Below are 26,856 nucleotides of genomic sequence, written 5' to 3'. Positions count from 1 at the left end.
ACAGGTGGTGTAGTCTAAGTGCGTTAACATACATGATGTAGCTGGAGATTACCCTGAGAAAAGAATTATAATCCTGACCAAGACCAGCTGTTGAAGCAAAGAGGAGAGGCACTGAAAAATTGTATTTCCACTTGTTGCAAACAGCTACACCCCTTTGTCCCTCCGTCTCCTTCACCCAGCATACACACACACACACACACACACACACACACACACACACACACACACACACACACACACACACACACACACACACACACACACACACACACACACACACACACACACACACACACACACACACACACACACACACACACACACACACACACACACACTCTCTCAAACAAATATACACAGGACAGACACACTTCACTGAGGCCGCCTCGGCTTCAGCTACAAAGAGCCAGATGGATACAGGCTTGGGTTTTATGGAGCGAAGACACTGTAGTTATTCCTTCCACACTGTGCAGGGTAGAAATAATTCACAGTCAAGCTTGCACAACGTGTCCGTGTTGTTCTTATATTTTAATACTTTTTCCTAGTTTCGGTCGAGTGTTGAAATAAGGCGACGACCTTTGGAACAATATGGAGCAGTGTCCTAGAAAGGAAGAAGCCACACATAACAAACATGCTCAAAACATCATATTAAGGATAGGCAGTGCAGGATGAGCCTTAAATTATAGGGACTGAAACATGTTGGATTTATTTGATGCAACATTTTCATATTCAGGCTTCATGCGTTAATATATCCATCTGGCTTTTCCAGGGAGAGCTGCCATTTCTGCAGCTATATTTAACAGTCTGTGTTTATGCCTCCAGTATCTTTTGAAGATCCAGGAGCTCAAGGTGCGTCAGGGCCCTGATCTTCTCCAGAGCCTCATCAAGTATTTCCAGGCGCAGCTCAGGTCAGTCCCAGCCAACATTCATTTTAGATGTAAAATAAGAACCAGAAATATGTATTTTTCCTTTCCCTGGCCTTAAAACATGGAATCTTGGGTTTCATTGACAGATTTTACATAATAGTTGAGGTTCTTTGGTTTTACATTCCATCTACAAGCTATTATTACTGCTATTAACCATTTACCCGTTTTAATAATACAGGGGTTTTATGTGGGAACAGAGTTGCTTATCCAGCTTAGGCATGGGATGTTTTGGTTGGTGTGAACTATAATGTTTGGACTGAAGTACCACCATGACTCAGCAGTTTTTCTTCTTCTGTTCTCAGTTTCTTTCAGGATGGGCTAAAAGCTGCAGAGAACCTTACCCCCTTTATCGAGAAGCTCGCTGCTTCTGTTCACACGGTAAATACACAGAAGCTGCCGCTTGATGTGTCTGTCCAGCGGCTTTATTTTTTTCAGTGTTTAAAGTTATGCGTATTAGTCATCTAATGTCTGCAAGTTTTGTTATTCAGCTTTGTTATGATTTCAGAAGAAGATATGTGTTCAAAGGTCCTGACTGACTCAAACTGTGTCACAAAAAACACATTCATATACCTAATGATGTTATCATACCCTAAATCCTCCTACACAAACACAGACTCATTTCCTCATCGTTTGTCAGCCGTCTTTCCATCACAAGATGTACAACCTGTGTGAAAGAAAGCAGTGAAACTATCTTACTCTAAATCATTTTGTATTTTAGTACCCCCTGTAGCACCTTTTCTCCTGCTCTCCAAACTATTTTACAACAGCCAAAACCTCAGTGACTCCCCCCTCCTTTGAAACTCCCCCCCCCCAAGCTTAGCCCAGAGGCAGAAACTCTTATTGCTGTAATTTCCCAGAAACGCTCCCCCCCCCCCCCCATTTGAAAAAATAAAAGTGAAAGCATCCCTTATTTTCATTCCTTCCCTTGTGCACACCTATTTCTCCAACCACTCCGACGGGTTTCCAGTCCCTCCGCTGGATCGAGCCCTGGAAACAGACAGTTAGCTGTAATAGAAGGAACGTTAGAGGTTTTTCTGGTTCTGCATAGGCAGAACAGAGACCCGCTCAGACATGCCAGACCTCAAGAAGGAAATTCAACAGAATCTGTGTTATGGCTCCTAGGAAAAATGCTAAAATATTTCAGTTAAACTGAATTTGGTTGCACGCATGAATGGTCACTGTGCTGCTGCTTTAATTCAGAATGTGCAACCTCCTAGGACGACACACCCCAGTACTGAGCTCTGTTCTGCATTATTTAGGTCATTTCACAAAAGTGATGTATTGTCTTTCCACACCCTATTCTTGAAAACAAATGTGTGTATGATCAGATGAACCTGGGAGATCATGTGGTTATTCCAACTAATTACATTTTTATTGCTGTATTGAATAAACTGACATTCTTGGTGGGTGTTTCAGGTGCGTCTGGATCAGGACGAGGAGGTGAAACAACTCACTCAGTTGAGGGATTCTCTCAGATTACTTCTGCAAGTGGAGGGGAAAGAGGTATGCCTATTCATAATGCATCATTGTTATACTCATTACACATTACGTACCTTGACTTGGCACACTATATAGATCTTCAGCTCACTGTGTTGGTATGTAAACAAAATGTGTTTTCAAAAGAGCCAAGCAGCTTTAATTACCAGTTGATGCTGTCGGATTACTTTCTTGCCACAAATGTTTTGAATTTTCCAAGCTGGCTTAGAGCCTTTGGAGTGAAGTCCTTAATCTCTGTTTATATCCCAGGAGTACCTGAACAGGAAGAACTCTGGCAACGGGTATAGCATCCACCAACCACAGGGCAACAAGAAATATGGGACGGAGAAATCTGGCTTCCTGCTCAAGAAGAGTGACGGGTGGGTAAAGGCATCAGTTACAGTGTCCAAATGTCAGGTCATGAGCAGCTATAAAACACGTATTGTATTAGGAATTAAAAACACACAAATACAAAAAAGTGATGTAAAGTATAAATAATCATGTAGTTTGATATGTCTCATAACTTAGCAAAAAGTTATTGGTTTAATTTTTTAAACAAATTATAAAGTTTTCAAAGTAACTGCTGTCAAGGGGAGTAGCGATCAGAGCTGAAAGAAGAGTAAGCAAGTAAGCCATGGAGAAGGAGAGAAGGGGGAGTTCAAACTTTGTCTCCCCCGTCTGTTCCTCATTACCGTGAGATGAAGATCCAACCAGGGGCCCCTCCTGTGGAACTTTCTGAACGGATCCAGCTTTTGCGTCATGCACACACGACCCGTAGACGCATATATACACACACAGAGATTATGCTAGATTTCAGCGTGATAAGGAGAAAGGATGTGGTTCAGTCGGATGAATGGGAGACGGGGGAGAGCCAGTTTTCCTCAGGCCGCTGACAGAAAACAGAACATGTTCTCAGCCATTTTAACTGATTGAATCAAGATAATGAAAACAAGAGGGAAGCACCGGAAGAGTAGTGAGCCGTGCAAGAAGTGTTCAGCTCACCATTAAACAATTGATGGGGTACATGTTAAGACTGTTATCTCTTAATGCACACCACAGATGGTTTCTGCGCAGTGCATTAGGAGATAAAAGTGTTGTGCCAGGTGGATGACGTCATGACACTAGTTTATGTATAAAATGTAATGTATTTCTTTTTCTCTGCAGTATCAGGAAGGTTTGGCAGAAGAGAAAGTGTGGAGTGAAATTTGGCTGCCTGACAATTTCCCACAGCACGGTGAGGACACATGAACGTCAGATTCAGATCAGAGTGTCATCTGAAATCTGTCCAACTTCTCCGATACATGCTGACATTAGCATCTGTGTCTTGTATTTAGATCAACCGCCCGCCAGCCAAGTTGAACCTGCTGACCTGTCAGGTGCGACCAAACCCAGAGGACAGGAGGACCTTTGACCTGGTCACTCGTAGGTTCATTCCTTAACGTTTGACCCTTAACGTTTGTCAGTCAAGCTGTGTGAAAGCGTGTCTGTTTGGCCCCGACATTAATAGAAATTAGGATCAGACGCATTTATTTGGGATGAATGTGTGAATAAACTGTTGGGACGTGACAAGGGGGCGATTGTGTGCTTGTCTCCCCGGACGCTAACAGCTGCCCCTAATACAAGGATGGTTTAAATGCAGATTCCACATTTCACAGTGCTGTGTTGTGTGTACATGTGTGAAGATGAAAGAAATCCTCCAGCCTTCAATTTGTTTTATGCCATGACTAGAAAGTCATAAACCTCTAAACACCATTTTTTTTCTTCTTCTCAATAGATAATAGGACATACCATTTCCAGACAGAAGACGAGCAGGAATGTATGATGTAAGTGTTGAAACTACTGTAGGCTACTCACTTAGCTTCTTCGCCTTTTGTATTTTCTCTTTGTGTAAGCAGGTTGTTACATGTCATGCACATCTACTTTAGATCAGGTCCGCATGGTCAAATAGCAGTCAGAGAGAAGAGAAGGGACCTAATGATACAAGATAAAGATTGTTTTAGTGTCTGGTGAAGAGCAGCAAAGAGCTGACAACCCCAAAAAAGGAGAGAAACTAAAGTGATGCAGATAGAAAAATGTGTCCTCTCGGAGCCCCTTGGCCCAGCTGCATTTGGGTGGGACTTCACTTTCCAGCCACAGACTGCGAGCAAGGGAACTTTGTGTTTTGTGATGTGGGGTTTGAGGGGAGTGCATGTGGGGTTTTCTGTCCCTTACCCTCCCCTTGTGTGCGGGCCTCCAGGCAGATCCTCTGGTGTGCTGTGTGAGTTTAGAGATGGGTTGAAGGGAAAAGTACTGGAGGTTCGGAAATCAAAGCCACAAGGTCCGGCTCAGTATTGCCTGGGTGGTAGAGTATTTATGAAATGGAGAAAGTAAGCATGATGATGATTTATTTTCACTAGACAAGTGAGCAAATACAAAACACATGCTGGACTTTGTTTGATCTTCGGAGGAAAGGACTGAAATGATCAATCTTTTGTTTAGCTGTGGTGCCACAAACTCTGTGACTTTCGCTCCAATGTTCCATGACAACATGAAGGACTTGGGAGTTTTCATTTAGGCTCTTTAATGAACTTTGTTCTGTATGTCTGCTCCTCTGCTGTAGTTGGGTGTCAGTGTTGCAGAACAGTAAGGAGGAGGCCCTGAACACAGCGTTGGTAGGAGACCAGCTCCACGTCCAGGACAGCGGTCTCCAGGAACTATCCAGATCCATCATCGCCGAGCTGCGACACATGCCTGGCAACGAGGCCTGCGCTGATTGTGGAGCACATGGTCGGCCACTCGTTGATTTAATGATTTGTGCAGAATGAATCAAACACTGATAATGTTTTACAACCGGTTTAATTTATTTTGTATGAGCTTGACAATATTCAGAAAGAACATTTATCAATTCAAGCTTTGTTTGTGGAGCGGTGATTAGGTTTCTAACTGATTTATTCTGCTGTGTGTATGTCTCAGATCCAACATGGCTGTCGACCAATTTGGGCATCCTGACCTGTATCGAGTGCTCAGGCATCCACAGAGAGCTGGGAGTCCATTACTCTAGGATCCAGTCTCTCACTCTGGACCTGCTGAGCACCTCTGAGCTTCTTGTACGAAATACACACATGGAAACACACGATTCACACAATAACAGACACAGTCCACATTAATTTTGTCAGGCTTTCCTAATTACAGACATTATCTAACCATCTGCCTTTCATTTAATGTCACATCTTTGTGGCTGCTTTGTGTGTCTCTTCAGTTGGCCGTCAGTATTGGCAACACCAGATTCAACGATATCATGGAGGCGGGCCTTCCAAATGACTCTGTCAAACCGTTGCCACAAAGTGACATGTGAGTCCCTGTTTTCTTTCAAACTAACAATATGAGTGTTCAAAAGGAGTACACAAGAATTTTTCGATTGATTGTTTTTTTTTACACAAAATAAACAACTTTAATAATAAAAACATTTAAAAAACCTATTCTGTATGCACCATTTAAACCAATGCAAATTCCTCCCATGTGTTAACCTACTTGGTAATCAAACCGATTCTGATTCTGATTGACCAGGAATGCCAGAAAGGAGTACATTGTGGCGAAGTACGCTGAGCGCCGGTATGTCCTGTGCAGAGAAGAGTCCGACCCCGGCCGGCTGTACGACGCTGTGAGGAGCCGAGACCTCACGTCTCTTCTCCAGCTCTACGCTGAGGGAGGGGACCTCTCCAAACCCCTCACATTGTCTGACGGACAGGTAAGAATCATTTACAGCCACAAGTCGATTCCCACGCTAGCGTTTTTCATGTCCTGAAAGGGTCGAAATGGATGTGATACATTCACATCATCTTCTGACAAACTCCCACAGATGTCATGCATTTAGGATGAATGACAGCTGCATCCCGACAAGGCACCCCACCCCACGTGTTACATAGCTACACATACATTTCTGCAATGTTTTCAAAAAGTCACTAACATGTTTCTTTAGCCTATAGCTTAAAATAGATTTAAATCCTCTCAAACCCTGTTAAATGGGTGTGTGGGGATAGTTGCAGCATGTGAAGTATGTGTTAATTGTCCAGTTGTGTGCATGGTTCACGTGGGTGGATGAATCCGAGGCCCTCCCCTCTCTTTTAGTCTCTAATTCAATCTTTCCTCCCCTTTCCTCTTAGCATCCATTCATCTTGTTTTCCCGCCTCTACTGTCTTTACTCAACACCTCGCTCTTCTTGTCTTAAATCATATTCTACCCTGCCTGTCATACACTTCCTGCTCACCATAAGGAGTCAGTTATAACACTGCTGACTAACGGTGTGTGCGTATTATGTGTGTGTTTGTTTGTGTTGGACGGCCCTCGTTTATTATTTCAGCTTTTAGGTCATAGCTCACGTCTCTTGAGAACAAGTGAGACCAGCTCATTGAATTACGCAGGCACTTCCATGTCTTTTCTTCTGCCCCTCCTTTCGCACTTCACATAAACAGATAATGCTTAAAGCTGTAGGCACGCTTTTAGTTTTCAAGCACAGAGACACAAATGAATTGTTTCAGCTTCAACCTCTGACATGAGCTTCTCTGGTATGCATAACCAAATCCTTGATTGTCAAAAAGCAGCCACTTGAGGCCATGACTGACAGTGAACCTGGCCAAACAGTTTTGATAGATTTAACCTCTTTCAGGGGTCACTCATTTGGCCTCCTATGTGCTCTTTGCTTCCTATTTAAGGGGATCAAAGAGACAGCTCTCCATCTTGCTGTGCGTCTGGAGGAAAGGAGCTCTCTGGGGCTGGTGGACTTCCTCTGCCAGAACAGGTCAGACACTGACAGTATCCTATCTACTTTGCATTAAGTGGATTAAGCTCTTCATCAGTATTGTTTGAAAGTTGGCCATTTCTCAATACTGTATGTTCACTCTACAGCAACTGTCTGGAGAAGAGAACAGCAGAAGGAAACACGGCTCTTCACAACAGCGTTCTGCATCACAAGCCGGAGTCTCTCAAGTTACTGCTCAAAGCAAAGGCAGCGCTACAAACAGGTAACCTTAACTCTGGTTACTCTTTCACCCAGTGAAATCAATAAAAACTTAAACAATGTTTCTTTTTAAATCTCCCATAGTGAACACTGCCGGAGAGACGGCCCTTGATTTAGCCCGGCGGCTGCAGCACGGGCAGTGTGTGGAGCTGGTGAGAACCTACTTTCTCTTTTTTTTTTAACGAAGTTTTATATTCCAAGAACACACACAGTCAGAAGGTGCATTCAACTGAGAAATCAAGTTGCAACATTAAAATGCCTACCAGAAAGCCAACTCCAGAAACAAAACAAGACTATTTCAACAGCTGGAAATACTACCTTGAAATAACTCCCCGTGCAGCACAGCTCTGCTAAGGACTCACTCCCAGGATAGGGAATCTGATCCTCATCAGGTCCCAGTGTGTATCATTTATAAACTGGTTTTATTTTCTTACCGGCCATCTGCCCTGCTGAATCAGACCTGCGTTGTAATATCCTGTTTGATTATACACGACCTTCGTATACAGCCTTGTTATGGTTAGGGTTATGGGTTGACACATAAGCAGCTTTAAAATTCCCCCGGCTTACTCACTCGCTAAATTAATTTCATTTTTTATGAGATTTTCTTTCTTTATTATATCTGGAAGCTATAGTTTGGGCTTGCTCTGGATTCGAGAGACCTTTTTTTGTGATTTCATTAAAAACCGGTTTGCTCTTTCCCAATTGTTGTTGATTTTTTTAAACATCTGCTTAACCCAACGTCACACTGATGATTGATCGTTGATGGTCAGGAGGGAGTTTTCTGTTGATAGATTTCCCCAATATTGCTTCAGGATGTGTGAAATGTTTATAATCCTGCGCTTTAAGTATTCTTCCTTTGTGTTGTTCTCCAAATATCCCACTGCTAATATAGAATTATTAAATACCCCTACATCTGTGTTTGTGTGTGTTTTAGTTGGAGCTGGCACAGAGTGGGAAATTCAACTCTCAGATCCACGTGGAGTTCATGTGGGAGACGCAGTCCCAGGAGTTTTATGACAGCGAGGATGACCTGGATGACAGGGTAACACACACACACACACACACACACACACACACACACACACACACCTCTGTCTCTCTGCCAAAAAAGCCTTATAGGACCTTTTCCACTAAAATACTCTACTAGCAAGAAAAAGGCTATATATACACATTTCCTTTTTTTAAAGTTGAGTGGAAACTAAAAATGAACCTTGTGCCTCTTTCTAATTTTTTCCAGGTGAGCCCATTACCCAAAAACCGCTCCCCTGCGCCCTCAACTGGAGGCAGCGGATCTGCTTTTGCCCGCTGGAGTGTGAACGGTGCCAACGGTAACACTGGGATTAGGTCCTGTCAGACATATGAGAATCTAGACTTCTTATACAAAAGTCCTCCAGCCAACAGCGCCCCCTCTGCACGACCAGCGCCCCCCCCACTGCCTGTTAAATCCATCCAGAGAGGTGAGCTACTGTGGTGTCAATGTTGCTTATCTGCTTTAAAAACAACATCCAAACCGTTCCTGGTTTTGATTTATTAAATGATAGAGTTAAATAAGGTTGCATTCACTTACATTTGATTTACGATACGATTTAAGCAGGTGCGAATACTGCCAAAATAAATAATGGTTTGTTCAACCTGTTTCTATGATTGCATCCTGCTTACATGAAAGATGATGCCAGCTCAAATAACACATACAGGGTTTATTAAAGGTCATTTTTGTTCGTATTGATCTTATTTTACATTAATAATAATGATATTTATTTGACATTGTTCTTCCGCTCCACAGGTCGCTCTGACCCTCAGATTTCGGTCACAACACAAGAAGGTAACCCCCTTCCACGACGGTGCTCTAACCCGCCCTCCAAATCCTCCAGTCCTCAGACACAGGCTAGACACAGTCCTCCTTCTCCGAAAACAGAGAACAAGGGCCAGGGGGCGAGGGCACCCAGGCCTCACAACGGACAGCCAGTGGTGCTCAGGGGGGGCCCACCTGGTGCTGGGTCTCAAGTCAGCATCACGCATACATCCTCGCAGGGTCGCATAGGGCCTGTCAGGTGAGAAAGCACTGCTATGATTGGTCAACAGATTATGTTTAAAAGGGTCTCTGAAAAAATACAATTCAGGTTATCTTTTATACCTCAAAGATGAAAACAATGATACAGCTGTGCCTATTTTGGACTGTTGGAAACAACTCTACAACAGAGGCCTTGTTTGATTTGACATATTTTATGACTCCTCCCCCTCCAGTTCAGAGAAGACCACATCGTACCGTCGGACCAGCAGTGGAGCAGGCAGCCAGGGGAAGTGTAGTGTGATGTCTCCCAGCTGTGTGGGCAGCACAGAGGAGCTTTACTGCAGCTTAGTGGGGAGTAACTCCAGCATCACCCCAGCTCCTGCTCCACAGGCCTCACCCACCATGACCTGTGTCCCCCGATCCCGCAGTAACGCTATGGTACAGTCACACAGGAACATCTTTCTATTGCCTTTAGAAGTCCTCCATACTGCAACCTTTTTCTGTGGAGAGTCAGAAAAGGCCTGTAACATTTCACAGTTCATATAAATGTGCTATTAGCACACTAGAAACTATCTGACATGTCTCCTACAGGTTTCTGGCAGCAGGCCACCTCAGAAGCGTGTCAAGGCTCTCGTGGACTGCAGGGCCGTCAGCTCGGAGCAACTCGCCTTTTTCAAAGATGAGATCATTGTGGTCACGGCCACTAATGACCCCCACTGGTGGGTAAGTGTAACTACAACTTTTGGATTTCATTTTCTCCTCTGGGCAGCAATGTGAAGGATTCAACCGGAAGTTCAATATAAGATGGACTTTTCACATGGGCTCACTTCGTAAATATGACTTGTCTCGGTTTTTAGTATCAGAATCAAATCGGCACCACTTGCATTGTGCATGTCTTGACACATATTGTACAGAAAAACCTCCCTTACTTATTTAAGTTATTATAAATAAGTATTTTTTATATGTATTGTATATTTAGCTTTCTAATTTCCTGCTGGGATTAATTAAGTAACCTATTTCTATCCTAACAGGTTGGCCACATAGAGGGGGACCCATCCAGGGCAGGGACCTTTCCTGTCAACTATGTACACAAACTAACAGACTGAAGGGACGTGGAAGTGTGAGAGAACTGTATGGAAGCATGACGGAGGAACTGAGCCAGCATGGGATGCTTACTGGGAACTTAACATCGTCACACAGTGGATGGAATCCACAGGAGAGGACGCTTTTATTCTCCTGGATTTAACTCAAACTAGAGGTTTTGACTAAACAGAGAATATTTCCACATGCGGATATACTAGCCAAGAGATACACGAGGATATAAATGGCTCTGTTTTAGGGATTTCTTTTTAACATTTACTCATTCTGGAAACCAATAAGGGAACCAAGGGCTTCAGAGCCTTATGACACTTATTCCAAGGTCAATATTATCCCACTTTTGGTCCGTCCTTGCCTTTTTAAATTGCAGAAAAACCATTAACAGGTACAAATTCATATTTGGCTTGGGTAGAAACTGCCTTTAAATGTCTGTTTAAATCGTTTTTAAACAATGTAATGCAGATGTTTAAGCTGTCTATACTGATCTAGGATTTGTTAAAAGAAGAAAAACTTACCTGCTGGGAGAAACCCCCTTTAAGGCACTTTAAACTCAGAGGAGATATCTTCTGAAGAGTTGGCAGGGCTGTAAGTGTGTACCCTGCCAGCTACTGTAAATAAAGAAGTAGCTGCTTTTTGTTCTAAACGAAAACTTTTAAGTCTTTTAACTCGCAGTATACTGAGACTTTGATTGGAGGTTGAAACCTGCCCAGTGTCTGTTGCAGCCTGCCCTGGGACTCTAAAGGGACTCTGTGCCTTCCAGTCTGCGGCCAAACGGCAGGCGTCTGGGCAGAGATCTGAAACTCTAGCCCAGCCATCTTGACTCTGGGCACAGCTCAGAGTGGGGGCTCCAGTTTCTCCTGGCTCCAGGCATCTGTCTCTGGAGAACCTGGAATAACGACAGTGTGTTGTAAAAAAGAAAAGACTGTGTTCCACCAGGAAATGACTTTTAAAGAGAGCTTGTTAGTAACAGCACCCCGCTGCAGTAATTTGTTCGGTGAACACGTGTGCATCAGAGGATACACACTCGCACACTTTCACTTACTGTACACACACACACACGAGCTCTGGGGGAGAACGGAGAGTTTTAACTGCTTCACTTTTTATAGTAGTCACACATGTAACACATTTCACTAACACAAATTGTTGTACATACTTGTATGAACATGTAATGATGTACAGTATATATATATAACCTGTTTTCTTATATGTTGTCCTCTATAAAAGGATTGGTACACATAATGATACTCCCTGCTGGTTATTTGATATCCTCTTATTTAATGTTATGTCTCTTTATTGGTTATCTAAATGGCTGTCAGAGGAAAAAAAGGGACACGTTGCATTATCAGTATTCAGATAGGATTGTCTTAGCAAACTAATAAAAAACATCACAAAGCTTTGTTATCAGATAAATGTGACAGTTATAGTCGTACATTAGGGTACGACTATAACTAGTAACTGTTAAATATAAACAATACTAAGTCCAGTCAGTGTATTTGTAAATACACACAAAACATGATAAATGAAGTGCCATACAGTCTCTAAAATAATATTCTCTGTATATGGAATGAGTAAAGTGGACTTGAGTATTATGACTGACTCAAAGCCAGAGCACTGCTTCAGACCCAGAGGTGCTGAATGCTCAAATAACCTAAATGATTCAGCGAGTGTGGGCGCATATAAAAACCTCTTCCTAGTAAAGTGCATAAATACATATGCACTGGAAAGGCTGGATTGTGCAAAATGTTCCACTAGTCTTTGAGACCTCAAGGTCTTACCAACGTAATACTATCAAACTATCTAATTTAGCTATTCTCTAATAAAAGATATCTTCCAAAGATATGTTCTTCCCTATGCTTACAAACTGCAAGAAACATACACCAGCAAGTTCTGTCTAAGTATCTGCGTGTAGATAAATACATATATGCTCTTTAAAAATAAATAAATAATCCCTTGCATTACTCAATGCAAGGGATGAATTAAACAGAACAGACCTTGTGTATATTGGTTTTGACAGTTGGATTTTAACATATTACCACTTCTGGCATCCTTTACACCTCTTTCCTTTTGTCCTTACCTCCCTAAAAGCTTCCTCCTTCCATTTTCTTGGCAGTCTCCCCTGCAGCTCTGTGTCCTCGCCTGCCTCATTTTGTCCCGATCCGGATGTTACTTCTGATGCCCTTTACCAGAACAAGGATGATAACATTTCAACCTGTCAGTTAGATAACCGGTCACCTCTCTAAAAGCCAGGATAACAAAGCCTACTCTGCCAACTGAGAAGCCAATACACACAAACAATTATACTTTACCATTAAGCCTGCCTGTGTGCACCAATGCATACAAGCACTCTAAGACATATTGCATTGCAAATGTATTCATTCCCTAATGACCTGATCCATTTTATGATTATTCATGCACAAAACACAAACATCCTTTAATGTAATATACATGCTGTGGAATATTAGTAATCCATGACATGCAGAGTAAAGCCTGCACTAATCTTTAGATTCTAACGGCCCCTGGTGGAACAGTATGGCTCGGAAGAATGATCAGCATGTTTACTCTAAAGAGGGTATACTGTATGCAGCAATCCTTACTTCAAAGTAAATACCTTTTAAAGACCCTTTCCGTTCATTTTAAGTCCTTCCACCACCTCTAAATAGAATGGGTTTAATCATTAACACATGGCATTGACTTGGGGCAGAGAGCAACCAAGTCCACCAAAACAATTAATGAATTATATTTTTGATGTTATCACTTTTCTCTGAAATATATATATATTTTTTAATATTCTCGACATAATGGCCTTATTTTTCTGATCTTTCCGACATAACTTTTTGGCGACGTTATTTTTCGAATAATTTCTACATACTATGAGGTTTTTTCTGATATTTTTGGACATTCTAATCTATGACGTTGTTATCCTTTTTATACACGTTTTCCAGTTTCCAATACGATTATTTTTTCAAACATACTTTACTTGCGCTGATATAGACATAATTGACATATTATACAATGACTACACTTTAGCATACAAACTCTTTGAACGCTACATTATTTTAACAGCCTGAAGTATGTCAAGTTTACATGCATCAGGGTCTGTAATCCCTGCATATCAAACATAATACAGGATGTTTTACTTTCTAATACCCTAGATATCCCGATCTGCCTTTCTAAAAGCCATCTACATGCGTAATGCCTTTCATTAAGGGAGCATAACATCAGCTTAATGCAACTTCACAAATCCTGACTTGCATTAATGAGCTCTTGGAAGTGGGACATGTTTCCAGTAATTCTGCCTTTTCCATCAGAACACAGGGTTATCTAACCTCCATTTCACAGAATTTAACAGCATCTTGTAAAGTCACGTATAGCAGTTTCTGCTGAGCGCTGCTTCAATGTGACCCGATGCTCCCTATACCTCACGCAACTGCAAAGCATATCATATGTTCAGATCTTGCCTGAAACACTTAATGAAAGCAGTTTTCAGCAGAATGGGAAAGAGGGATATTAGCATACTCGTGATTTTCTGACACATGAAAAAAACCCACAACATTTTAGTAATTTTGTCAATTTATTCTAATAGTTCAGCCTATATTACAAAACCTGATAATAGTCATAATGAAATCTATCATTTCATAATTACTAGTGTTGTACATTGTAGCTCTGTGCTCAAGTAAATGAATCAAGTGGTAGCAAGTTTAAGCGTTAAACATAGCAGAACATTCTTTCACTGTGCAGCAGAAAGCAAAAGCCTTTTAAGAAGTACATTAGAAATGTTTGGAGTCAACTTACTTCCAAAACAGCTGTGTTTTAAAATTACATTCGAAAAGTCGATTTACCTTCCTGTGTCAGGGTCTCATAACCGTAAATCTGCCAGAAAGTATTGAAAGTAAAGCTTTGTAATTAGGCTAATAGCGGTTTCGAATCAATTGACTCCAAACATTTGCACACAAGTAACATTTGACATTCGTAAAGTATAATATACAGCTTTCAATCAAAATATATATTATAATAATTAGAGGTAATAAACACCACATTTAAGGAAAATAAAGTTCTGTGCTTATTTCACTACAGCACAAAAACATACCATACCTCACATCATGAACGATCACGAACACAAAATATGAACAAAATGATATATTTATAAATAAATAAGCATCAGTTCAAGTCTTATTGGACCTGTGCTTGGCCAGCATGTGAGTCAGTAAAGGGCTGTGAGAGCTGGAATTCTAGTTGGTCGCTGTTTCCAGTTTATTTTGGTTTAAGTGTTAAAATCTCATGTATCAAAAGTCATGTGACCTTAAAAGTCATTTCAATGGCCCAAAAATGAATACAAGAAGATGTATTGCCAACCACAGGTTCAACAAAAATAGATGTGATTATACCGTATATCCAGTGTTAAGGAAAAAATACACTTCAGTTACAATTACATTCATTCTGCAAGTGGGCCCAGAGATCTTTGGGAAACAAAGTGTTATTTTTCATTCATAGAAAAACACAAAAGGTGCAGTCGCACAACAGTGGACGAGTTTTTTTTTTTTCCTTCTATCCAGATAATGATGTTGAGGTCTGTGATGGTTGTGAGTTTGGCTGTTTACAATCGCCATCACCATCAGTATTACCACTGCCAATGCACAACATCGCGTAAGGCTTTTAAAAAGAGATATATAGGCCAGCTGTATATTCAATAATAAGCTATTTACATAGGACCATGAATACATATTTAAGGCCTATTAGACCCTTTTGTTCTTCACAAGGTCTCTCTAAGCGACTGCCTTGGCTGAATATAGTTTGGTATAGATGTGCACAAAGACGGCAAGCAGTACTTCTCCCCATGGTCGAGTGGAATGCTTATATAGTGTTAGTCAACATTCAAAGATAAGGTCATCATGGCTGTCAGAAGTCTGAAAGCTGAAAACATCAACAGAAATTTCTAATAGGTTACATTTTCCTTGCTTAAAAAGAGGTACTCCAGCAATATAGCACTGCACTTCTATAGAGTCAGTGCTTCCAAAGGGCCAGATTTGGATTCTGAGAAGCGTTGTTGCACCCTCGGATGTATGTTGGACAACAATGGATTTAAGAGAGACAAAAATGGTATTCGTGCGGCCCTAAATGTAAGATCCAGAAATGCTGGATACTTCCTATTTCTGCATACCATCTTCCATTAGACCTCCAAGCATTGTAATACAATGTTTATGTTAAATAAGACTAACAAAATCGAACCTCTAAGATTTTTATTTAAGACGTCCCCTACTGAGGACAATTTTCATTTTTCACAGACTGCCAGTTAAACTTAGCTGCCAATAAGCTTGGACAAAATAAAATGTTAAGCCCTTATAATCAATATTTGAATTTAAAAACCAAATACATTAATTTGATTAAAAAGTTATCCCGTAAATTCATTCTCTTTGTCTTGCACCATCCTAAATTATTAAACTCTAATTTCCCATGCAATGAGTGTCCTCCGCTCATTTTGTCTGCAGGGTCCCTGATACAGCCTGTTCTCAGAGAAATACATCAAGGTCTTCTCCTGCCACCCTTTACAGAGACAAAGCCGTTTCTAATGCGTCTCAAGTGATGCAGTAACATGTCCCAACCATGCGTGTCCTTGCAACTGGGGAGCAATTAAGACTGGAATATCTAAGTGCACCTGATGACTTTGAGGACTCCTAAGCAGTCAAAACATTTGTCTCTGTCGTAAACAACCTTGCTTTGTTCTTCGGTGAGGTCATTTATGAAAGGAGGGCAAACAAAGCACCATCAGGGATTCTGCGTCTGCAAAGATACCTTGTCATTCTTTGAAAAAGCAGTTATAGAAGGATTCCAACAAGCACTTACATTCCTCAAATGCTTTTCCCCCAACAAATTCTACGTTGAGATTTAATTCCTGCCTTTCTGCCATAACCTTCAGATTCCAAAAATAGATATCCCTGGAGTATTGGCTATGCACGTGGATTGGTGGAGTAGCCGAACACAACTGATACTAAGTCATTGCTAATCCGAAGAGAGAACACATTTTAAGATTTAGGCCAAAAAGTAAGTAGGATCTATATGTAGAATGTAGGTCAAACTGCACATGGGACAAAGACACTGCTGCACATGTGAAGGATCACACATCGACAATGACTGATTGATGAATCAGATAAACCAAACACACCGAACGACTAGACATTCAAACTCTGAATCAGGACAATATTGTCTAACTTCACTATACGCCACAAAAAAGGCTGATTATCATACCAGTGAAGCTGCTATTGTGCAAACTATAACACTTTACTACGCTAATATACTATACAACACAATCAGCAAACAGTGATGGCCTATCTTGGCTTTCCTTGCTAATACATGCATGGCTTATCTTCAACCCCTATCATGGATTAAATAATCAGCAAAAAATATAATTTCCTAAATCATTCCGCTGACCTCTAAAGCTGTCTAGTATTGTTGTAGTTACAGTGCTCCGCTGGATACATTCTGTATTTTTATAGAGGAGGATTTAGGATCGAGGGATGAGTGGTTGCTAGGTGACCGGATAAAAAGAGGCCACAGGTGGAATCGTCCCAGCTTGTGTTGCTTGCTTTCCCTCGACGATGCTGCCAAAAACAAGAGTTGTGGTAGAGGGCGAGTGGTCACGTTTTCTGTGTACGTCTCAGCCATCCGAATTCCACACTTTGGACATTTTCTAATTTCCTGTCTCTTTACTGAATCCTTGGTTTTATGTAACAGTGCAGCAATCCCTATGAAAGCTTCACCTTTGATTCTCTCTCACTGCCCTTCCCTTCTCTCTTCACTGGAGAGGCAGACTGTTCAGTGCTTTCTCCTGTCTCTTCCCTTTCCCTCTCACCCCCCTCTTCTGATAAGGTTAACATTACATAAGAATAGTGTAATCCTGTTTGGCGTTTCATTCATTGCTGCATAACTTAAAAGACATACAGAAGAGCTTCTGTTTCCCACAATGCTGTACCTTTCCCCCCCGCATCACCTGAAAAATGACTCATCCATGCACCATGGATTCTGTATCAACACACAATCTTTCCTATGCAAGAGCAACAACACATTGAACTGCACGAAACAAAGCATCTTTGAAAACAAAAGGCTCCTTACAAGCATTTCTGATTATTTGAGGCACTCTAAAGACCTGGAGGACCAGCCTCAGGATACAAGAGCAGAGAGGTGGAAACTGGAGAGCAGCCGTGTCAATTAAAGATAGCTAAAGATTGGAGGTCTATCCCCCGTTTATGTAAAGCACAATTCTTAAGCAATGGTGGAAAAGCATGTCTCTATTGTCCTATTTGAGCTTCACAGGCCAGGGGAGGCAGGTGCGGAGTCCCAGCATGGAGGCGAAAATGATCGTGGGTCGATGTTTCTTGAACTTCAGGCCTTTCTTTAGCCGTTGGGTGTTCTCCACCACGTACAGCTCCCCCTGCTGGGCTGCAGTGGATATCCGCGACACCACCTCCCCGTGAATCACCACCTCCTGCTCCGAGCTCACAAACACCTCCCTGAGCTCCTCCAGCCGGCGCTCCATCTCTCTGATGACGCGTTGGCGCTCCTCGACCTCCAGCAGGCGCCGCCGAGCTGCCTCAAACTCCATGCTGGAGCTGGGGGTGACCAGCTTGGAGGAGGGGGCCGTGGCGGAGGTGGACGGGGGCTCAGAACCGTTCAGCAGGGTCACCCTCCTGAAATCTCCCATGGAAATGGAGCGCCTGGTGGCTGGAGAGGCCAGTGCCAGGAGAGCAGAGGCAGATGTAGAAGGTGGCATGGCGAAAGGAGGAAGAGGGGGCGAAGATGATGATGGAGAAGGTGACTCCGGTGGTTGGATTTCAGGATGTGGGTCCTTGTTTTGAATTGCTGCTGCCATGTTCTCGGTTGAGTCCTCATCATGCGTGCCTGTGTTTCTTTGTCGTCTCTTCATGGCCACTGCTTATCTCTCCCCACGCTGCTGGCGTCCTGGTTGTTGATGTTGATGTCTTCCCCCTGTCTTCCTGTGTCAGAGCAGAGAGCAGCGGAGGAGAGAGTGTGAGGATGTGCCGTGATCCAGCCTTGGAACAGCTCCATTAATAAGAGATCGGAGCCAGGCTGGTGCCGTCCCTGCATCTGAGTGGCTGTGCTGGGGAGGAGCGTCCTGGCAGCTCATTGGCTGCTGAACTCATGAGCACGTCAGCTGATGATTGGGCAGCCGGCCTCTGTGCTGCTGATGCTGGCAGTCTGTCCTCTCTCTGCTTGGCAGTTTTGCTTCGTCGTCGTCATTTGGTGCTCGGTGAGGCGAGGCAGAATGAGGCAAGACGTGCAGATCTCTCTGTGCTGAGGATCTGCAGTCCTTTTGCCTGCAGGTCTCTGTATTTCTCACATTCTATTGCTCGAATGGTTGCCCCTAGCAACACCATCTCAAACACCGCAAAAAGCAGGAGGGAGGGTTGATGCTCTAATTTCTCTCTCTCCTTTATTACCTTGCTGCTCACGCTTTCCTGTATACACATCCCTCCCTCCTCTGACCCATTTGGTAGCTCACAGCCTTCCCGCAATACAAACAATATCTCCCTCTTTAAGTCAGATAAGTTACACAGTAGCATATATGTCCAAAAACATACAAATAAATACTGAGCAAACACGCATGCACATTTAGATTTCCTCTAGAAACAAACATCTATTAACTAGTTTACTGGTGACATTTATTTTAGTGCTCTAACTGAAAGCAATGCAGGCTGTGGCTAAGAAGCTGTTGTTTGCAGTAAATCTGCCTTAGGTGGTGAATAAAATATATTCAAGTGTTTGAATAGTTGAATTCATTCCATGCTCTGGCACAAAACATTTGTACATTCACAAAGTCCTGTGATAACTAATATTTTAGAGCATTTAACATAATAGCTGTTGTAATGCGTGTCAACCTATTTCTTGCCCTGTATGTGAACAGATCAATCCGTCTTCAATTGTTCTTTCACATTTTGTAGAAGTGCTGTAAAATGTTAAACAGAAATCCTGATCTCGTGTTTAACATCTGAATTGTTGATGCAATAATGGGCAGTTTCTACTAACCCTGGAATAAATGATCTCGTAAAATAGTAGTTCTGAAATATCATCATGAAATAATACCTTTATTTTCCCCTTCATGCTATAATATCCAGTCCATTAGCAGCTAAGCTTACCCGCTCCGTCTAGACACATATTGACTGGTTCTGCGGTTGCTTTGCAGCAGGGATATGATAGACGGATGATTGAAGACACATGATAAGTTTACTCAGATACTGCACACACAGGCACAAATAAAAAGGGTAGCAGTGGGGCGATAAGGAGTGATGTTTTAAACAACTGCTTTCAGCAAGAGTGAATCAAAACAATGAAGCTTTTAGCGGGTCAGAGCTTGTGCTCTGCACTTAGACACATACATATTCAAGCACTTAGCGCTCCGCTTTTATCTCAGGCTTGGCGTTAGCATTAGCAATGACAGCTCTCCCCCTGCTCGTATCTGTACTGATCCACTGATCTCTCCTTTATTACGAGAAAAAGGCAAGAAATACAATGACAGAGAAGCAAAAGCAAGAAAAAAGGGAACGTTGTACTTTATGGTTAAGAAGGAATAATGATGGGGAAACCCTAAAGACGTTATTTAGGTCTTCATCATTATGTACTGTTCAGAAAGGCAGAAAACAAGACCTTTGCAAAAATGATGAAGACAGCTGTGCTGCTGTGGAGGAGCATGAAACAAAGCTTTAAAGTTAAATAATACAGTATTTTGATTGAGTTAAAACGACCCAGAAAACACTGACATGCAAGTATTGCACATTTTCTCTTCTATACAGTCAGGCAATATATGCACCTGCTTGAGTAAGTAAAGATGTTAGGGATACAGGCAAGATGCTTCAGTGGAGTAAACATGAAGCACATATTTAGAAGATTCTAGTGAGTGCGCAGCATCCCGCAGTTAAAAGCCACTCACTGTATACTGATCCCCACATGGTGCCGCCTGAGCTCCACACACAGATTGCCATCATTGGCAGACATCTTGAGCAGCAGGGCCTGCCTGCAAATACACGAAAAAGTGTTTTGCTATGACAAAGTCAAACACATTTACTTTGATACAATCGTCTACATTTACAAGCACTCAAACCGACAAGCACATACAAAACAAGTTGTTTAGTCTGTTTTTTTAGATTGCATAATTAATTTGAGAGTTTCAATGCCTAATCCTTCCAAAATACAATTATCTCCCCTTCAATCTATTCCTCTCTCTTCCTGCTTTAACTGAAATTGGGATGAAAGCCTGCTCTGAATCTCCAAAACCCTGCACTCTGTTCCAGATTAATTTAATCTGTGTGTGAATTTGGTGTGTGCGCACATGGAGGACTGCGAACATCTGTCTTTGTTTTCCATTTTCCAGTTTGGTTAAAACAACTGTGTTTCAGATTTTGAGTTTCACTCAGCTATTTTTCTTAATCAGCTTCTTTTGTGTGTGCAGTAGTTATCTATTGAACTGCATAGCAGGGTTGCAACGTGTCAGTGGTTTAACAAAAAAAAAGATTACATCATCAGGTTTGATGATGTAACACTGCAAAAGTGAGGAATGGAAAACAATTGCAGCTGTTCTGTGCTCACAAATACAAGCAATCAATTCCTTACCTAATATACAATCAAATGAAAATACTATAATGACTAGGATTTTACTAAGGGTCAGGATTAGAGTGATTTTGCTGAGTATAAAAAATGTCATCAACAGACTAATGTAATCAAATTTCACATGTCGTCATGTCAAATTCATAATAATCAAAAGTACCATAACACAATGACTATTATATTATGATTGTAAAACTATATCACATTTCTTTTGTAGCAATTAATTAATGTTTGGTAACCTTCATCGCTGGTGCAGCTATACATTGCATGTAAGGTAATATATTACATGGATCCAGTAACTGGATGACAGGTACACCTGCATTATTTCCTTCCACAATGGATTGTTCAGTGCGTACGCATGTATTAAAGCTAAAATTGTGTTTGTGAGCAGGGATAGCATGAATCATGGGTGACCATGGTGGAACCATAAAAATGAGACATTGCAGTTGGAGACGTGATGTAGAGGGAGCACAAGGGAGATTAAGTGTCAGTCTTAGTTTTGGTGCTTGTATTTTCAATTTAGCAGGACCATAAGGGATGCTATGAGCAGTAAATCACAACTATAACTCACATCAGCCAAACAAAAACAAAAACACAAAGACCTTCCATTAAAACATTTTGCCATGGAAAGTACCCTGTTCCAGCTCAGTTCAGAAAAAGACAGTATTCACTTTCACACACACGCAAAAATCAGCCTTCATTAGGGCAGAGCGGCTTTGGCTGACAACTGCAGTAAACTGAGGAGGCCGACCGGAGATAAAAAGCTGCATTACTCAGACAGGACGCAGAGGATTGGGATGATGCTAGTTTTCCACCGTTCTGTAATCAATATCAGGAGCAGTGCTCTGCTCCTGCAAGCTGAGTCAGTAGGTGTGTGTGTGTGTGTGTGTGTGTGTGTGTATGTGTGTGTGTGTGTGTGTGTGTGTGTGTATGTGTGTGTATGTGTGTGTGTGTGTGTGTGTGTGTGTGTGTGTGTGTGTGTGTGTGTGTGTGTGTGTGTGTGTGTGTGTGTGTAAAGCTAAACAGTCCATTGTGTAAAGGAGCAGGAAGTCATTCATTGTCGTGTGAATGAATTTCACGGTGACGTCAAAGTAAAGAGAGCAGAGCCCAATGAGACTGGGAATGTGCGTCAGCATATATATAATTTAAGAATGCATTTCTCTTGAGTGAGAAAACTAGCCACCGAAAAGCAGGACATGCAGTTACTGTGTGACGGTTATGCAAGTGTGTGCTGCGGTGCATACAGAGGAAGAAGAATTGCATGTGTCGATACTACAAGATGATATTGTGAGACATCATTTGCTGCAATGGTTATGGTGTTACAATGTTTGCATGGTGGTGGAATAAGAGAGCACAAGGAGGAGGAGGACATGGAATAAAATGACAGTTAAGATGCTGCAGGCAAGAAGAGACAGATGGTTGTACTGAGGCAGGGACTCATTTAAATACAGATGTTGTACCCTGTCTCTATTGTGCATGCATAAACATAAATCAAAACATTTAACATGATACAGTGTGCAATAGTCAAGTAAAGCTGTCATTTTGAATAGGGCATGTTAATTTTCAATCAGAACGTTACCACACTGTCAACACAATAGTAAAATAAAGAGTAAAGAAAGGTCAGTGGTAGAAGCCATTGTCAATACTGAGTGCTTGGACAAAAAAGCATTTAGCAAAACCAGCCAGGATTCACTTCACTTTTACATAAAAACAAGCTTGCACTGCATCTCCCTCCAGTGTCCAGATGTGGAAACACACCAAACCGGGAGCCCACATGTGATAAACAGGCAGTCAGGCACAAAACTGGTTTGCATATAAATGGACGTAGTGTCCGTGACGTCACAATGATCAAACTGTTTCTCTCCTGATCAAAATTGTGCTGCCACAACATATCTTCAAATACCAAGGACCAGGCGGTCTGATGCCAGCCGTTTATTATTCCATAATTTAAAATATGTATACCCCTCTGCCTAGATATACCTGGAATATGTTTCATAGGTAAGATAAGGACAGTGATAGCTGTGACACTAAACACTTAATCTGTGGCCCGCCATCACATTTAACATAGTTTACGTTTACTTGATATGGATCAGTCATGTCATGGCCGATACCCGATTCTCTTGATAAGTTGAGTATCAGTGCAGATACAGACCCAGTGTATTGCAATTGCAGGTATATTAACAATATTTTTTTTTCCATTTTGCCAAAATAAAACAAAGTTATCAAGAGAAATGGTGACAACATGCCCTTCATTTAAAAATGGTACACTTAAAATATGTTGGTTCTGCAGACCCTGAACACAACCTGATCCCACTATTCCCCTCTGTAGGCTCTTGAGAACTGCACGACAAAAAAAGCAGAAACTAAAGCAGTTTCTTTCCACAAGCCGTCCCTGAATGACACATTGTGTCAGTTTATGCCCAATAGCCGTGCAAAAGACTATCTGTAAATGATATAGGCCTATTTCCAAAGCAGTTTAAACACCAAGCATGCTCTAAAAATACAGTTTATGCCGTTATATTCACCTGTATAATACAATATGACATGTAATAGTGTGGAAATGGCGGGGAAATAAATACGCTTCACACTACACAATTAGAAACCGTGTGCATATGCATAATATTTCCCGGACATTTAAACACAGCTGATACGAAACTGCGCCCATACCTGTTTATTGTAATGTTCAATTCCCCCTTTCTGTGCCGTCAGCGAGGCATGCAATCCCGAGGTTACCTTGTTATCTTGATGCTTTTTTGTCCGGTAATCCCCTGGGTAATTATGTTTGAGATATTTATTCCTGTGGAGAACTTTTTTTTTTAACTGGTGATTTAAACGATAATCCGCGGCTGCGCTCCACCATTATTACGCACGTGGACCAAGTGTATCCAAATAGCAGCTAATTACGACAATATGTTTTAGAGGACAAAATAGCCAATCAAATTACAGCTTGGCCACCTGTAATCAGCCGCACGTGGCATCACATGTGTGCCATTGCATTACTTGGCATACTTTTGATACTATGAACTTTCGTCGCCAGCAACGCGAACAAATCTACGCTTCGCTCCCACAATGAAGTTCGGCGAAACGTGACGTCACCCCATTCAAAGTCAATGGGCAGAAGCGTTGAAGCTTCAACGCACGCCGCCGTGTGGACGGGCCGTTATATTTGTCTGATGCAGCGGTGAATTGTGATGCTCCTAACTATATGGAAATGCAATACAAAATCCCCAAGATGTGAGAGGACGCTGTCGTCGTTTGCTCGCTACTTCTCTGTCTGGATTTTTCTACTCTTTCCTCAGCATTTCATAGCAGCTTTTTGGCCGACCAGTCCGGTTAAACTCTATGTCAATCTACCGCTGGATGTGTGAAAGTGTCCGTGTTTTCCTACCTGAAAACACCGGCTCCGTTTCGCCGCTCCACCTGCTCTCCTTCCTCCCGGCTTCACCTGCCTAGCTCCTCCAACGCTGCCTGCCTTTGGCTGGCTTGGACCCCTCTTCCGTGGGCTACCTGGAGCTAGCTGCCTGCTATTCACCTCTGCAGTCATCACGCTGCAGGATACCCGCTAGCTGCGAATGCTAGCGGCTGCCCGGCTCACCTGTCCACTCAACGCTCCGTCTCTCCTGCCTGGCATGGCATTGAGGTACGCCGCTGCGAGACTTCTACAACTCAACAACCATTCCACACCGTTATGCATCTCTGTCATCAAAAACCACGGACTTCTAAAACGAACCAGATACATACACCCAAAGAGGCTCCGGTCTAAAGTTTGTTTACTTTCACACAGATCACTCCATCCCCGTTCTCTGGTCAGCTGAGCGCACACCCACCTTTTCGACTACATCATCACAAAAACACAGACGAGCGCGCCCCCTGTCTGCAAGCCCTGGCAATGACACCTGAGTCAATCCTCACCACACAAAGCATGAAGCTCACTCTGTTCAAGTCCCGGTCCCTCAACAATAAAAGCCACATTCTCAACGACTTCATTCTGGACAATAAACTGGACTTTCTCTGTCTGACAGAAACCTGGCAACAACCTCTGGATTATCTGTCACTCAACCTCACTACACCCAATGGATACTCATACATAAATAAACCACGCTCGGAGGGCCGAGGTGGTGGAATTGCCGTAATAAACCGACAGGACATTAAAACCAGCCTCATCCCCATCTCATCTGCTCCCTCATTTGAACACCTGGCTTTTAAACTCTCTGGTCACACAGTCTGTCCTGGCAGTTGTCTACCGCCCTCCCAAACCAAACCCATCATTCTTCTCTGAATTTCTGACCCAGCTCTGTTCTTTCTCCACCTCAGTCCTCCTACTTGGTGATTTCAACAACCACATGGACTCCACTGACTCTACAATAACTGCAGACTTCATGCTTAATTGCTTCAACCTCATTCAACATGTCAACTTTCCTACCCATAACCGTGGCCACATTCTGGACCTTGTTTGCTCGACTGGAATAAAACTTCACCATTTGTCTGGCTCAGACCTCTTCCTCTCCGACCACCATCACCATGACCATCAACATTCCCACCCCACCACCAAAGCACAAACGCAAAATCAACTTCCGTAAATTAAGCTGTGTTTCAGCTACCTCGCTCTCATCCTCCCTCTCTGAAAAAAATATCCACTACTCCCTTTGTGGACCTCCATAGCCCCTCTGATCTCACTGACTACTACAACAACATTCTGTCCTCCTGCCTTGACCAACTTGCACCCATAAAAAACAAAACAGTTTCCTTCACCCACTCTGGTGCTCCCTGGTTCACCCCGAACTCCGCTTTACAATGGGAAGTAACAAAACGACAACAAAAAAGTAATAATCATACAGGTATAGGCTGAAGAAAACAAAACAGGAACAGGTTGCTGGGTACTCTATATTAGTTGAGGCCAAAGGCCTGAGTGAACAGATGGTGTTTGAGGTGTTTTTCGAAGGTGTCCAGAGAGTCTGCATTCCTGATTGCAGAGGGGAGAGAATTCCAGAGGGTGGGGGCTGCAACACTGAAGGCTCTGATGCCAAATGTTTTCAGCTTGGAGCGCTGGATGGAGAGCAGCCCTTTGTCGGAGGACCGCAGGTGACGAGAGGGGGTGTAGGGCTGAAGGAGGTCAGAGATGTATGGAGGGGCTAAGGAGTGGAAAGATTTGTAAATTAGCAGGAGGAGTTTGTACTGGATGCGTGACTTGACCGGGAGCCAGTGAAGGCGGACGAGGGTAGGGGTGATGTGTGAACTCCATTGCAGTAGTCCAGACGAGAGGAGATGAAGGTATGAATTAATATTTCTGCAACGGGGTCGGGGAGAGAGGGCCGGAGTCTGGAGATGTTTCGTAGGTCAAAAAATGCAGTTTTGACAGTTGACCTGATGTGGGAGTTGAAGGTGAGGCTAGAGTCCAGAGTGACGCCCAGGCTGCGAACCTCTGGGGAAGGGTGGATGGAGCCGCCATCGATGGTGAGGAGCAGATCTCCAACCTTCCGGAGCAGTGTTTTTGGGGCCACAACCACTGATTGGATGTTTAGTCTCTACAGGGAGATGGAGGGAAGCTTCTTGACGCGTCTTACACTTACAACTACAATAAGCATGTTAATGTTAATCTAACAGCTCCGGCAATCCACTAGCAAATATGGAAATATCGTTCCAGGACAGGCTAACCGACGCTAACCAATGAGCACCTGCATGTGTGTATGAGAATGGCCCTGACACCATTTCAGCCCAGATTTAAACTCCTGGCA

At 42.6% G+C, this 26,856-nt stretch overlaps 2 protein-coding genes and 1 long non-coding RNA gene across 7 annotated transcripts in view; 1 reads left to right on the top strand and 2 right to left on the bottom strand.

The window, feature by feature from the left end:
• asap3 (ArfGAP with SH3 domain, ankyrin repeat and PH domain 3) overlaps positions 1 to 11,746 on the top strand; it is a 21,850-nt gene extending 10,104 nt beyond the window's left edge. Inside the window, exons 7-26 of one of the 2 annotated variants that reach the window (XM_079640654.1) lie at positions 823 to 908; positions 1,229 to 1,304; positions 2,343 to 2,429; positions 2,673 to 2,782; positions 3,567 to 3,636; positions 3,737 to 3,824; positions 4,177 to 4,225; positions 5,002 to 5,168; positions 5,355 to 5,488; positions 5,641 to 5,732; positions 5,949 to 6,129; positions 7,094 to 7,179; positions 7,287 to 7,402; positions 7,483 to 7,550; positions 8,333 to 8,440; positions 8,636 to 8,855; positions 9,182 to 9,449; positions 9,643 to 9,847; positions 10,001 to 10,128; positions 10,441 to 11,746. In XM_079640654.1, the coding sequence (XP_079496780.1) occupies positions 823 to 908; positions 1,229 to 1,304; positions 2,343 to 2,429; positions 2,673 to 2,782; positions 3,567 to 3,636; positions 3,737 to 3,824; positions 4,177 to 4,225; positions 5,002 to 5,168; positions 5,355 to 5,488; positions 5,641 to 5,732; positions 5,949 to 6,129; positions 7,094 to 7,179; positions 7,287 to 7,402; positions 7,483 to 7,550; positions 8,333 to 8,440; positions 8,636 to 8,855; positions 9,182 to 9,449; positions 9,643 to 9,847; positions 10,001 to 10,128; positions 10,441 to 10,453 (2,352 nt within the window). In that variant the 3' untranslated portion in view covers positions 10,454 to 11,746. Of the gene's footprint in view, positions 1 to 822; positions 909 to 1,228; positions 1,305 to 2,342; positions 2,430 to 2,672; positions 2,783 to 3,566; positions 3,637 to 3,736; positions 3,825 to 4,176; positions 4,226 to 5,001; positions 5,169 to 5,354; positions 5,489 to 5,640; positions 5,733 to 5,948; positions 6,130 to 7,093; positions 7,180 to 7,286; positions 7,403 to 7,482; positions 7,551 to 8,332; positions 8,441 to 8,635; positions 8,856 to 9,181; positions 9,450 to 9,642; positions 9,848 to 10,000; positions 10,133 to 10,440 lie in introns of both variants that reach the window. The other variant, XM_079640653.1, reaches the window with a different exon arrangement.
• Positions 10,540 to 26,856, bottom strand: LOC307013307. 4 transcript variants are annotated; one of them, XR_013800929.1, is made up of 4 exons: positions 24,510 to 26,856; positions 20,448 to 20,531; positions 12,582 to 12,684; positions 10,540 to 11,393 (listed from the first exon to the last, which is right to left on the bottom strand). It is a non-coding gene; the product is annotated as an uncharacterized lncRNA (long non-coding RNA). The 4 variants fall into 4 exon arrangements; XR_013800930.1 differs by lacking the exon at positions 24,510 to 26,856 and adding an exon at positions 23,789 to 24,111; XR_013800931.1 differs by lacking the exons at positions 20,448 to 20,531; positions 24,510 to 26,856 and adding an exon at positions 23,789 to 24,111.
• Positions 15,795 to 18,861, bottom strand: LOC307013994 (uncharacterized protein). Its single transcript, XM_079641649.1, has one exon. The coding sequence runs from the start codon at positions 18,423 to 18,425 to the stop codon at positions 17,799 to 17,801; it is 627 nt and encodes a 208-aa protein (XP_079497775.1). The 5' UTR covers positions 18,426 to 18,861; the 3' UTR covers positions 15,795 to 17,798.

Source organism: Notothenia rossii (assembly GCF_949606895.1).
Source record: "Notothenia rossii genome assembly, chromosome: 7".
Taxonomy (NCBI): domain Eukaryota; kingdom Metazoa; phylum Chordata; class Actinopteri; order Perciformes; family Nototheniidae; genus Notothenia; species Notothenia rossii.
This window is presented reverse-complemented; position numbering and strand designations above follow the sequence as displayed.